Consider the following 14,548-nt stretch of genomic DNA (forward strand, 5'->3'; position numbering starts at 1 on the left):
TACTATGACTCTTGCAATATATTTATATTTATAAAAATTGAAGGATTAATTATTAAACTTACAGTATTTAATATAAATATAATAAATAAGTTTGTTAAAAAATTAGGGACGTAAAAAGAGATTACGAGAGATATGTTCTTTTTTAAAAATCGTTTTGTTATTATATGTATTAATAACTAAACAAATTGACACAGTTTTCGATATTTAAACAAATTAATTTAATAATTAAATCATGTAATTAATAAATTTTGTATTTAATAATAATTATCATACGTATTGATTTTAAATTTGAATATTTTTTGCGCCGATATCTGCTCCTATAGGATTGCACGATGCATGTTCTATGAGTTCACGAAAAATATAACAGATGCCGCTACAATGACGTTTTATTTGTTATAAAAAAATGGCGCAAACGTGAAACAACGATATAAATAATAAAAATATGTATATAGAAATTTTTATTTAATTAATTTAAAAACATAACTAATTAATTAATTAATAAATACACTCATAAATACGACTAAATAAATAGATGAATAAATAAAAAACCAAATAAAACGAAAAAATATCGTTCATTCGATAAAGAAAGAAGACGATTCAAATTTGAAACTGCATTGCTGCATTTGAAACTGCATTGTTTGATGGAAGTATGTAAGTAAAGGATATTAAAAATATATTAATTTAAAACGTTAATAATATTTCTAAAAACTGCTAAACAATTTCTTTTTATAATTAAACAAAATTTTTGAAATTAATCGATTTCATGGGAGATAAATTTCAAAAGATCTATGGAGTTAACCTGAATACATACGTAAAAGATATCTCATAAATAATCAGATGAATTAGGAAATTAAAAAAAAAAATAAATAAAATAGCTTATATATATATGTTTATGTGTTTATTGTAAATGGGCAGAAATTCAGGACGAAGATTCTAGATGAGATCCGGCTATGATACGTGGTTACCATTGCTAGAAGATTTTAACGAAGAGGAAGAAGAAGAAGAAGGAAAAGGAAGAATGGTCAAGAGAATCTCGGTCACTGGGCCTTTTCTCACATCGTGACGTCGTTGGGCCCCATTCGTGGCTTGAGACCACTTAAGAATTTATACATATAAAGTATCTAATATTTAATAGATTTCTTCTTTATTAATCACAGAGTGGACCAAAAGTTTTTAGGTGATTTAAAAAATTAATAACTCTTTTTCAAAATTGTTTAAAATTACAAATAAACTTGTAATCGAATAATTGAGTTTTGTAATTTGATAATCTGAAAACAAATTAGCTTTAAAAAGTCTCAAAGAATAGTAATGTATTAAATCTGCAAGCTTTTGGTCCATCTTGAAATTATGCAATTTTTTATTTTTAGCTTTTCTTTTTATGATAAAGAATTGATATCGAAAAAGAAATGTAACATATAATACGAGTAGTAAAAACGTTATAGGAATTTGATCGTATTAAAAAAAGAACTAATTGGTTAATAGTATTATTTCATAAAAAAAAAAAGAAAGAAAGAGAAGGTAAAGTAGTTTGTACACTTGGTTGCATGTGCTACGTTCTGATAACGGACGTTGACTGCGGTAAAGTAATTCCGGGTGGTTTTGGGTCATCTGGTCGATCGATGGTCCGTTTCGTTTGTTATAGAAATGATGGACATGATCGAAGAACTTGATTAAATCCTATAATAATTAATTTTTTCTTATATATATATATATTTTAAAAACTTTGCATCTGCAGCATTTATTAAAGTTATATCAATGTGATAATAATTCATCACATTTTATTGCATGATTTTTTTATTTCATAAATTTTATAAGTAAACAATTTTTACATTTTCCTCTTCATAAATATATTATTTTCTTTTTGGTATATTACATTTTCTTTAGAACAACGTTTAATATATACTTCTGTTCCTCTTACGAAGAAAAAAATTAGGAAATAATTTATAAGCATTGTAAAAGAAAAAAAAAGAAGATTTGGAATCTTGATCAAAATCAATGGCGATAGAACAGGTCGATGGTGTTTCGAGAGGAGGTATTATAGGTGGGAACGATCGTCAGAAGAGCGTAGAATTTTATAAGGGGGTCATCATACGAGGCCAGCTCCGGTCTGGTTGAAAGCATCGAGCCAGGACAGTCTTTCTTCGGTCGTCGTCCGATCTCGACTGAACAACTCTGATACACATCGTGCAATATTTATGTTATTATTTATCCTTTAATATTTATCCTTATCTGTATCTAATTTTTCGATTCGTTAATCGATTAATTCATTTCTTTCTCTTATAAATCCAACGTTGGTGCAAGAAAACGAATCGTTTCGTCAAAAGTTGTGATTCAAGTTTCTGATCTTGATTTTTTTACAAGTGCAATAAATAAATAATTAAATAAATAAGAGGCATAGTGCGGATTAAGAAGACGTTACGATATCTATCGTATAATTTGTCAAATTTTGATTATTCAGGTAATCTCAACGATATCTTTTATTCGACTCTTTTCTTTTGCCCATTTTTTACATTTTATTTTATAATTATTGCAGTTGTTTTCCGTGTTTCTTTTGTTGGCTTTAATTTGCTTTATTTTTATATCTTTCATTTTCACGTGTACATATGAAGAAGTAAAATACATGTATAGAAGAGATACATACATACACAAACACATATGCATTAATGATAAATGAATACTTGAAATCAATGAATTATTTTGACTCGTTTATTAGCGAAATATAATTTAAGATAAATCTTTATTTGCTGGAGTGTTTTTTGTGCTTGTATGTTTGTCTGCTGTTTCTTTATATATTTGTAGGTATTCGTAGCAATATATTCATCTAGGAACGTTTTCACATATTATGCACGTGACGCTCTCTCTTTGATTAAAGTTACCCGCAAGTACCATTCGAATAAAATGATAAAAAAAGATTAAACAAAACAAATAATGAATAAATAAAAAGAAAGATATATATTTAGATATAGATATATTATAGATATATTATTATATTATATATATTCATACATAGATGATATTTTCGTTAGACGAAATTTAACAGAAATCAGTTTTTTATTTATTTTTTTTAGATTGAGAATCTTTTAACGAATAGTTCTTTTTTCAATTTAATTTCAATATAACGTTGTATTCTAGCCGTAAATTCCTACAAGTCAATTAATTCTCGTGAAATCCATCCTGCTTCCGTTTACGTATATACTTTCTAAAACGCGTTTGTATATTTATATGTGTATATGTGTGTATATAAAAGGATAGACAAATTTGAAAATATTTTATTTCAATTTTTCTTCATTTAATATTTTAATATTAATTGCATACAAACACATACGTACGTATGCATAAAATTAATTAAAAAATGAATGTCGTTTTTATAGGAATTTAGAGGATTATAATTAAAATTAAAAGAACAAGTTATTTCGAAAGGTTTTTCGTTTTTTTTTTTTTCATACAAACTAGAACAGTACTCGTGGGAATCGTGAAAATCCTTGACAAGAACTCCTCTATAAAAGAATTCTTTTTAAAGAGAGATCAAAATTATGAATTCACTGACCTCTTCCTAGTATTACTTAAAATTTACGATTATAGTATTGCACTTAGGGTCAGAATTACCCATGTTAAAATAGATACTTTAACAGGTTCTTGAAGTAATGAAAAGTATTTACCAACTCAACCATAGTCAAGAATTCCAGTTACTGTGTACATATTTACACAGACATAAATGCACATATGCGTATAACATTCACATATGCAATTGTATTTTCTCTCTCTTCCTATAATACAAAATATTATACAGTATATAGTAATATTTTAATATATTATTATATTAAATAATTAGATTAATAAATAATTGTGTCATTTTCTATTATAGTAAATTTCAGTATAGTAAAAACAGTATGAAAAGTAATTTAAAAAAGACACTAATGTTTTCTAACGGAATACCAAAACTACTTCGTAGTCATTTCAACTTGCAGTTAAATTAGATCCAGCTAGTTAATGTAATAAAAATATGAAAAATAAGAATTAAAATGTCTGAAAAAAGAAATGTAATGTTTGATTTAAATTTGCTAATGATTATAATGATGATTTTCAGAGAGTAGGACTTTGACGAAAGAAAAATATCTTTCAAAAGCGGATTTGGAAGAAAGTATTCCACCGATGACGCAGAACGTGGAATGTCATACATACTTTTACACACACACACAAACATATATATATATATATATATATATATAAATGTATATAGATATATATGTATATATAGATATATACGTACGTAGTTTTGAGTACGAGTATGACAATAGAAAGTTAGCAACGTAGTATAAAAGGTATCTACCAGGCGTACAACTGACCCGGAAGGAACGTTGATGACGAATTGACCCACATCCGGCATTTTCTTCTCACTCAAATTTATTCTTTTATTTTCATTCATCGACTTTACTAACTTTGAACAAAAAGGAAACACATTAAAAGAAAAGAAAAACTTCGATATTTGTGTCGGTCGTATTTTTAAAAGAATATTTATTCAACGAAATTAACAAACAGTATATCTCTCTCTCTCTCTCAATAGATTAAAATTAAAATACAGAAAGCAATGAGAATTATATTCCCTGTTTATAAAAAAAATGTAAAAATCCTGGCCATTGATGCACTATGTATGAGTGATTATTGCATTCAACTGCAATATCCATATATTATTCGGTATTGTTATTATTGTAATGTCTACTCAAAGAGTAAATGCATTAAAAAAGATTATAAGTTACATTAAAGTTAAGAAATCAACGTAATTACTTACACGTTCGACCCATTGAAAGCAACATCGCTTCGTAGTCCTCCCTTCATACATTATTCATAGGACAGGATACACCCTAAATTTGAAGGCTTCCCAAAGGATGTAACCGTCAGTAATTTCACTGTGAAACAAAAACCACTGAGTTTCTGCTTCCCATCGCACTAATCCTTAAATTATATTCTATATTTCAACAAAGAAATAATTTTATACATTTGTCCATATTTTTCTAACTTCATAGTCACGTACTCAAAAACTAGTGGACTAAATTTAAACGGTTAAACAAAAATTGATTTTATGATTTATTCGATAATTTAGTGTCTAATTGTAATACTAAAAATAAACTTAATATTTATTTTGAATTTGATTAGATCGATAATAATATTTTTAAATGTTTTAATATGGAATAGAAGAAATAGAAATAGAAAGAAAGGAACTGGTCCGTAACGATTCTTGCAGTAGAGTTCACTTCATGAATAACGTGGCAAAGCGTATTAGAATATTATTTGCGTGGCATAAGAAATAAGGAGAAAGAAGTGAAGAAAATGTATTATTATTACTAATTGCAATCATTATAAAAAATATATTTATTGAATTGTACACAAAAAGTTAGATGTAGAGAATAGTCCAAGTAAATTTACAAGCGCAGAAAAATGCATGAGCATATTCGTATATTGTATATATATATATATATATATATATATATATATTTTTTTTTTTTTTCAACAGATCTAGCGGTTGGTCAAAACACCACTTGATGCGTTGAGGATGCAACGTGATCTTTGCAACGGAGGGTTTGCATGCGCCGTTGTGTGGGTGTCATCGACCTGCCTTCTTCTTCTTCTTTCATTGTCATCATCAGTTGGAGCGGGTACGTCATCGTTTTCTCCTTCTTTCATTCTCAAAATATATTTTTTATTTTCATATCTATTAAATAATTAATGCATTCGTCGATTCATCGAATCGATTTCATTTCATGAAACGTGAAATTGAACTATCGAATTAAAGGTGCTCGATTAACAAACAATGAAACTATCTTGAATACCTTCTTCATATTCTGACATAGAATCAATTCTATGGTTTAATGATAGGAACTCAGGAATTAGAGGGGATAAATGTACTTGCATTAGAAGTCAACAACACAACAAAATAGAAAGAGAAGAATTAAAAAAAAAGGAAAGTACGCGCGCTCTCGAAAGAAACGTGCATCTGCATATAATGCGATGTGGTAAACGTGATTGGATTTATAAATTACTCTTATGTTAGACGATTCTTCCTCTCTAATCCTTGGCACAACCCGAGGAATAGTTTGCAGTACTCGCGACAACTTATCCATATTGTAATATGTTTTAATTTACAACTACAAATCATGCAGCAAAATGTTGAAGTAAGAAATAGTCGAGGGACTCTTTCCTTATCTCATCTGAATTTTTTCGAATCGTTTAAGAGCCAGACTGCAGAAGCCGCCATTCTTCTGAAGTCATTCATCCTGTTCGTTTCTTTTTTTTTTGTCCTGGTGTTTGGACAATGTGCACTCTCTTCCACGCATTTTTCTCAACCGGTCCTTCTTCTTCTTCTTCTTCTTTTCTTTTTCTTTTTCTTCTTCAGTATTTCGCGAAAGCATCCAATTGGTCTAAACCAATTTCTTAATAAGAACAAATTCTGTGTTAGTATGCGAAACTGTTCTACTTATTTACCTAGATCACGCTTCTTGATTCACGTTTAATCACTTTCGTTAGAAAGTTACTTGTCCTGTCTTCTCCTCGATTAAAATATGTTTTCCATTTTGTTTTTCTTTTCACATTTTTTACATTTGATTACAGGCTTGGTACAAAATCTATTTTATTTCATTTCCGATTCGTTCACAGTTCCTGCGTTACTGTTGTAATAAGAGTGATCAATGTTATATAAATCAAGAGATAGTGATCAGTGTTTATTGGATGGAAGTATTAAGGAAATATGTTTAATAGTATGCTTAGATAAGTATGGCAGTAGGGTGCGAGAAACCGTTAGGATTGACTCTATTTATTTGGATTATTATTATCATCGTGTTACACGATTGAACGTACGTATCGAATATTATACGTGTACGTGATCAAAATGCATTCATTTCTACGATCCAACTCGTCAAATGTAAGAAACAATAATTGTTAATTAAATTGACGTGGAAAATATTTCTTTGCAGAGTCATCTGTTAAGGTCATCACAGGCCGATGTCCATCATTCGATGAACAGAACGTATGCCCATCGAGGTCACCAACCTGTAAGGAAGATTCCGAATGTCAATTGTCCGAAGAACGTTGCTGCAAAACAGCGTGCGGATTAAGATGCGTTAACAGCGAGTTATCTGGATGCGAACAGTTGGCATTGGCAGCTGTTAAAAGATTCCGTGCTGTTAACAAGTGGACTGTTGCATCGCAATATGTACCAAAATGTAATAACCAAACAGGGAATTTCGAAAGGGTGCAGTGCGACTCGGAGAAGAAATACTGTTGGTGCGTGGATGAGAAGATTGGTAGTGAAATTCCTGGAACGAGAGGGTCTAATATTAATGATATTAATTGTGACAATCCTCGAACATGTCCGGCACATTCCTGCCGAATGTTTTGCCCACTTGGATTCGAGGTAATAAATTATTTATCAAATTTACTTCTCTCATATGTTGTTGGTTAATTAAATTGTCATTTAAATTTGGATTTTTAATTGTAGATCGATTCAAAAAGTGGGTGTTCCAAGTGTGAATGCAAAGATCCTTGTCGCGGTATAACGTGTCCAGGTCCGGGTCAGATATGTGAATTAATTGATGTACCCTGTGCACGTCCACCGTGCCCACCCGTGCCAAGTTGTCGCAAAGCGAAATCTCTGTTCAATGTATGTCCGGCAGGTGAACCCTTGCAAATCACAGATTCCTTGAGACCATTCTTATGTGGTAATACACCAGGAAAACCAAGTTGTCCACCGATGTACAGATGTTTGGTTGATCCAAAACAAGAATATGGTGTTTGTTGTCCATCAAATTTTAATCTTACTCGAACTGGTACTTGTCCGAACAAGGAACCCACGATTTGTAGTAGGACGTGTCAGCACGATTTGGAATGTCCGTCGCCACAAAAATGTTGTCAGAGTGAACGCTGTGGTCGTACCTGTTTTGTACCCGAAGGTCTCAGCGTGTGTCGTCGCGATCGCATGCTGGCTGAAATGTTAAGCATTTCAGAAAAACAGGGTCGAGGTTACATTCCGCAATGTACTGATGGTAAGGATATCCTTCAATTTATTCTCATTATATTCATAATTAGTATTACCTACAGTATAGTCTTTCTAGATGTCTATAAATAATGAATACACTTTCTAGAAGGAGAATTTCAAACTAAACAGTGTTCAAGGAATGGTTTGGTCTGCTGGTGCGTTGATGATCATGGTCGAAAAATCTCAGGATCTATGGGACCAGCTGAAAGAGTAAATTGCACCTCAATTGCCAAAGCAAGATCATTATCAACGTCTTGCATTCAACAACAATGCGCTCAAGTTTGTCAGTATGGTTTTAAAACAGATTCATCCGGTTGTTCCACATGCGAATGCGATAATCCTTGCGAGGGGTATGTAAAAATAAACAAAGTTCTAATTTGTTCATTGGTGCATCATCAAATTGCTAACATTAATTCCTTCTCTGTTTCAGATTCCCGTGCCCACCTGAAGAAGAGTGTGTTCTCAAACAGGAAACAAATTGTCCTGATTTTCTTTGCCCTACTAAGCCGGAATGTAAAGCCAAAAGAACTTACAAGAGTCCTTGCGTTTATGGTACACCGATGAGCGACGAAGAAGGTAATGCCATCACATGTTCTATCAATCAGACTTGTCCGTACAATTATATGTGTACAGCGGTACCGGAAGCTGGACAATCGGTCTGTTGTGCGATACCATCGACAACTGTGATCAAACCAGTATCAAGTAAGTAATAAAAAAATCAAGCAATTTTTATTGATGATATTAATTGAATATTAATGAATTTCAGTGTGCGAATATCTTCGAGATTTTGGTGAACGAATGGAAGGTACGCGAGAAGGAATGTCCTTGGCTGTTCCACCACCGCAATGCGATAAAAATGGTTTTTACAAGCCCTTGCAGTGTCATAACGGTACTTGTGCTTGTGTGAATCGTCACGGAATTATTTTACGAGGTAACGTTAGTCCAGAAACCGATTGCAAAAGCGTCAAGAATTCTTGGCAAGTTTGCAATACGATATCGTGCGACTTGGTATGTCCTTACGGTTATGAAATCGATTCGAATGGTTGTGAAACATGTAATTGTCACGACCCATGTAAAGACGTGTCATGTGGCTCACGGGAAGTTTGCACAATGGTTGATGTCAATTGTGGCCCGGGAGAATATTGTCCACCGGTGCCAGCTTGTCTTACAACCAAACCTGGACAATGTCCATACTTGGTACCAAGTTCGTCGAGCTGTGAATTAGAATGTAGTACCGATCAGGAGTGTTCGAGTTCGGACAAATGTTGTTCGACGGGTTGCGGTACGCAATGCGTAGCACCAGTCATGGCCACTGCTTGTCAACATGCACAGGCTGTTGCCGAGCATGCTGCTAGAGAGTCCGGTGAACCAGCTCGAAGAATTTATATACCAAGATGTGATGTCAATGGTGCATTCGAAGCAGTACAATGTCACAATGGTATGTGTTGGTGCGTTGATGAGGAAGGAAGAGAAGCTGCAGGTACGCGTGTCCTTGAAGGGATTGTACCGAAATGTAATAAACCTCAAAGGTGTCCAGAAATAGATTGCAAACTTAATTGTCCGGAAGGTTTCGAGTTGGATCTTGACAGTGGTTGTCCTACCTGTTCTTGTAGAGATTCTTGTAAAAGAGTAACTTGTCGTGGGGAAAATGAAGCTTGTAGAATGGTCGAAGTTGCTTGCAGTGTACCACCCTGCCCACCTGTACCAGTTTGTTTACCGAAAAAAGATAATCCTTGTCCGAACGGTACACCCCTTTTGGATCAAAACAGATCACCGGCTATCTGTGGTCCTCACGGACATCAATGTCCATCCACACACAAGTGCGAGTTGTCTCCGTTAGACGAATACGCTGTTTGTTGTCCCAAACCGCGAGAGGTTTGTTTCGAACCTTTACGAATTGTGCCATGCAATTCAACGGCGATGCCTAATGAAACAGAAAGATGGTACTTCGATCCAGAAAAAAACGAATGCAGAATAAAAACCGAATGTACTCACGGCCATAACGATTTCTCAAGTCGTTTGATATGTGACACAGTTTGTCCTGTTTTGTCACAATGCGAAAGATTACGAGAGAAAAATTTGAAAACTTCTCAAAGATTAAAACAATCGACTTTCTTACCAAGATGCAATCAAGACACTGGTATGTGGGAATCTGTTCAATGTTTGGAACACGTCGGTGTTTGCTGGTGTGTTAATAGAAAAGGACAACCTATGAAAGGATCTCTTATCAGAGGACTCGAACCAAAATGCAATTTCAGACAAGCCAGACGTGGTGGTAGAGGTCCTGGTAATCAAGAAATAGATTACAAGATTCAAGCATTTATGGAAGGCACTTTGTTGGAGTTGTTAGAGACTGATGAAAAACAAGTTAAGAGAATCTTTGGCACCAGATGTCAAGCTATGAGAGAAAGGGGTCATGTTTCAGCTATTTGTGATCGTCAAGGTAAATTTGAACCCACGCAATGCGCTGGAGATACTTGTTGGTGCGTTGACGAGGCTGGAAATCAATTGGTTGGTTCCGAACCATTTTTGAAAGGATCTAACATTTGTTGTAAGTTATAGATTACTATTACTGTTGGGATAAATGTGGATAAAAGAAAGGAATGTTATCAATATGAAATGCTGCATAATTTTTAGAAGTTTCTATTATTCGTTAATAAATAAATATATTTTGATATTTTAGTACCAACACCGATCGAGTCGGTAGAAGTGATTTTACGTTTTCCTGGAAGATTCGTAATAACGGATAAAGTTAATTTCAAAAGCGAAGCAAAACAATTCTTGTACGAGTTAGGCGCAAGAATAAAGGACGATATTGAAGTGGATCTCGAACGGGATTCGGCATTTTTGAAATTTGAAATAATCGGTGCGAACAAGGTCGACATAGCTTTTCATTTGGAAGAATTGACAAGGATGCAGAAACTTTTAATGCTTGGGTCATTGGCCGATGAAACGACTTCACGTTTCACACATAAATCTATGCCAGTCGCTGTGGAAAACAGGATCGTTGCGTTAGAGCAACGGGAGATTCTAACGGAAGTTGAAGCACCCGTTTATCAAACGGCCACTCTTGTTCTGGCAGCGGCCAGCGCTTTTGTTATTAGCAGCTTGATAATACTTTTAATGTTGTATCGTAAAAAGGTATTAATATATTATTATATATTAAATATATTAGGGATTTGAATTTATGTATTACGGACCATAAGTTTCTAGATAACGAAAAGTTATTTTATACAGATGAAAATGAAGGATCCAAGCAAAACATTGCCGATGGATCAGCATTTCCTTGCCTACAGTCAACAACCAGTTTACGTGATTTCTGGTCTGGAAAAAGATGAGAAGGATGCAGGACAATTACATGAAAATGTTCAGCTTCCTGAAGCAGCTGATAAAGCATGAACGATTTCATAGATAAAATGTGATTATTTCTAATCAATTTTTCAATCGTTCATGATTCGACTAGGATTTAAATATCATCGCTCATACTACGGAAGTCATAACTATTCTCATTCGTTTCATCATTTGTCATGAAATATTTATTCAATATACTATATTATATATCTATATATAGTATATACAGCGATTAGTATAATCGCCGATCGACCAAATTCAAGAATAAAATTTTTAAGAATGTTTGTAAAAATTAGTCATTATAATAATTTACAAACATTCTAATCGAAAACTGATACATATCAAATGAATTTGATCGATCGTTGATATGGAAAGAGAGCCGAGGATTTTTATCTTTTCATTGTTATCATCTTCCTTTCGAAATGATAAATGAAAAGATAATTTCTATCATGAAAACGATTTAATGACATCGTTGCATTGATATACACTAATGTAAATATTAGATTCTTCGATTATTTATATACATAAATCATTAATAAAGATTGCCACTTATTTCGTTTCTTATTTTTTCTTTTATATATTTTTTTTATCGTGTCTATCGTTTCCTAAGCTCTTAATTCTTTTCAATATGAAATTGAAAGTTTAGAATTTGTTGAATTTAAAATAGATTATAATATGATATGAATATATATCTAATAAAATAATATTGTTAGATAAACCAAGAAAAACATTTTTAAAATAAGATACATAACTTTGTTCGTTATGCGCATGCGTAAAAATGTTTTCAAAGAAATTAAAGATGCTAATTTAAAACACTAAGAAATGTATTTAATAAATTCTTAATGATTTAGAACAATTATTATTCTACTATATTATTTAAATATATTATAGTTTTGTTTATGAAGACGGATAAATTTTGTTATTCTATTCTTATGTGTCTATGATTTTATGATTCAATTTCATACTGCATTGCTTGCGCACAACATTTTGCGCATGCCATCGCGCATTCAGTGCACGTCACCCTGCGTAGAACACCTTGCGCACAACGAATAGAGTAACTTTCATTTTCTGTCTTACTTCAGTCTTTATTATACTGTTTATAAGAACTAGCAATATAATTTTATTAAGTATATCATAAAATATATTATTAATTAATATAGAATATATATGTAAATTAATATAAATAATTATATGTATAATATAAAATCACAATAAAAAACGTAACCAATATTTTGCTACAGGTACACCAACGTATAAACAAGACAACCAATTTTTCGCAACAGGGATACCAATATCATAATTTGCAATAATAAAAAACAAGGTAAATGTTATAAAATGTATTTATATTCATTTTATATATTCAAATATAATGTTAATCCAACAATTTTCTTTCATTAGAACTGAGATCGTTCAAATTTCGCGGTATAAAATTGATATCGAATATAGTCGATCCAATCGATTAAAAATATCGAAAGTGATGACGTAAGAGTAGTTTTCGATAGATCGATTAAAACTAGTCATCCCTATATAGTTTTTAATGGTGAACCGTACGAGAGGAACGTCGACCAATCGAGAGATTCGAAATTGGCGTTGAGGTGATGAAGAAAATAAATTATCTATCTAAAATAAAAATCTTTAATCATTTGAATAAAAATTAACGTGTCCAAATATACATTTAATTAATAAAATATCCTTCATGTAAGATGATCGTAAGATGTCGCTATATCATTACACAGAGGTTACAACGTCCTACGTGGGAATAGTGTGAAATAAAGAAAGAAAAGAAGATAGAAAGATAGTAAGGCAAAAAGAGGTAGATAGAAAAATGAGAATTGTGATTAATATTAGAGACTAACGAGAAGAAGGAAACTTGTAAAATCAACTAAAAGAATAAGCTTTAATGGCAGTCAGTTTAACGAACATACTTGAAGGAGTTTTCAAATCGCATATATCAGATTCATTGGATTACAATTTTTTAACAATTTTATTGTCCTATAAAAACAATCGTATATTCGAAGAGGATAAAAAGAAGAACAACAATAACAAGGAGGAAAAAGAGGAGAAGAAGACGGAAGAGGATAAGAAGAAGGATAAGAATGAGAAGTTAATAATCGGAGGAGTAGAAACGACGTCGACCACCCTCTCGACACAGTTTCTGTTATGTGCGAGAGTGAAGGAAGTCGAGCGTTTATAATTCTGCTACGGTGCTTGTGTCGGTGACAAAGAGAAAGAGAGACGGTAATAAGAAAGGGGAACGAAACTTGACAGAACCAAGGATAGCCTTATATATTAGTAAAAGACAGTCCTTCTGGAATTAAAGGAAAAGATAAAGAGAAAAATATATATATATATATATATATATAAAATACACGAGAGAGAGAGAGATAGTAGTTCGAGCCATAGGAGAAAGAGTGGGACACGGAGTGCACAAGAAAGAGAGAGAAAGAGATAGCAATTAGAGAAGAGAAAGAGCGCGCGCGCAAGAGTGAGACGGACAGACGGATAGAGCAAACAAGAAAGAAAGAGAGAGAAATATAGAGGACGAAGATACACGCATTTTAAACGGCATATCTCTCTTCTTTTCGGCAGATCAGCTTTATTGTGTGTGAACGAGATTACCATCAGTATTTACATTTTTATCGGTGTGCCGTTAATAATATTCTTCTTCTTCATCATCATCTCGAGATATCTTTCTCTTACACATTTATCGAGATAGAAAAATGTATATGTATATGTATATATAGATACATACATACGTTAGTTTCCTTTTAACATCCTCACTCGTTCGAGATTCTTCGACAATCGAAAGATAATCGTCGATTACGAGAAGAGTAATAATAAGAAGAATAAGTGAGACTACGTTTATGCGATATATATAACATATATCGTTCGATTATTATCATTCCTTCGAGAGATTCGGTGTGGTATTATAACCTTGATTGTGTTGCGCCGAGTATCGCGACGACACTACGCACATATACATAGATATATTTACCCATACACAGACGCGCACGCACACGTATCCACGCACAGTAGTTTTGTTACCTTTTGATCATTGTCGCGTGTGACAGTTTCTGAAAAATATTTATAAACACAGAAAATATTAAATATTTCTTAATCGTCCATTTTTGTTTTTCATATATAATTCATATTTCATTTTGTAATTGA

The 14,548-nt window shown here is 32.5% G+C and overlaps 1 protein-coding gene across 4 annotated transcripts; it reads left to right on the forward strand.

The window, feature by feature from the left end:
* The first annotated feature begins 565 nt into the window (after positions 1-565).
* Positions 566-13,436, forward strand: LOC106791790 (uncharacterized protein ZC84.1). Of its 4 annotated transcripts, XR_001382228.1 has the most exons (11): positions 1,911-2,458; positions 5,513-5,654; positions 6,969-7,408; positions 7,493-8,036; positions 8,136-8,379; positions 8,460-8,731; positions 8,796-10,580; positions 10,713-11,170; positions 11,267-11,447; positions 12,622-12,701; positions 12,779-13,436. XR_001382228.1 is itself a non-coding variant. In XM_014757719.1 (10 exons), the coding sequence occupies exons 3-10, from the start codon at positions 5,552-5,554 to the stop codon at positions 11,426-11,428; spliced, it is 4,008 nt and encodes a 1,335-aa protein (XP_014613205.1). In that variant the 5' UTR covers positions 566-651; positions 916-1,117; positions 5,513-5,551; the 3' UTR covers positions 11,429-11,870. The 4 variants fall into 4 exon arrangements, 3 of the variants coding, with proteins under 3 accessions (XP_014613205.1, XP_014613206.1, XP_014613204.1); XM_014757719.1 differs by lacking the exons at positions 1,911-2,458; positions 12,622-12,701; positions 12,779-13,436 and adding exons at positions 566-651; positions 916-1,117 and having other exon boundaries at positions 11,267-11,870; XM_014757720.1 differs by lacking the exons at positions 12,622-12,701; positions 12,779-13,436 and having other exon boundaries at positions 8,460-8,605; positions 8,663-8,731; positions 11,267-11,871.
* The last annotated feature ends 1,112 nt before the right edge of the window (positions 13,437-14,548 follow it).

The sequence above is a fragment of the Polistes canadensis genome, unplaced genomic scaffold (genome assembly GCF_001313835.1).
Source record: "Polistes canadensis isolate GaletaPanama2010 unplaced genomic scaffold, ASM131383v1 scaffold_343, whole genome shotgun sequence".
NCBI lineage: Eukaryota > Metazoa > Arthropoda > Insecta > Hymenoptera > Vespidae > Polistes > Polistes canadensis.

Bases quoted from the DNA above. Each gene is read 5' to 3' on its own strand.
- LOC106791790 (XM_014757719.1), top strand. From the start codon at position 5,552: ATGCAACGTGATCTTTGCAACGGAGGGTTTGCATGCGCCGTTGTGTGG. The intron at 10,581-10,712 runs GTAAGTTATAGA...TTGATATTTTAG, and splicing joins GAAAGGATCTAACATTTGTT to TACCAACACCGATCGAGTCG. The intron at 11,171-11,266 runs GTATTAATATAT...TATTTTATACAG, and splicing joins TAATGTTGTATCGTAAAAAG to ATGAAAATGAAGGATCCAAG.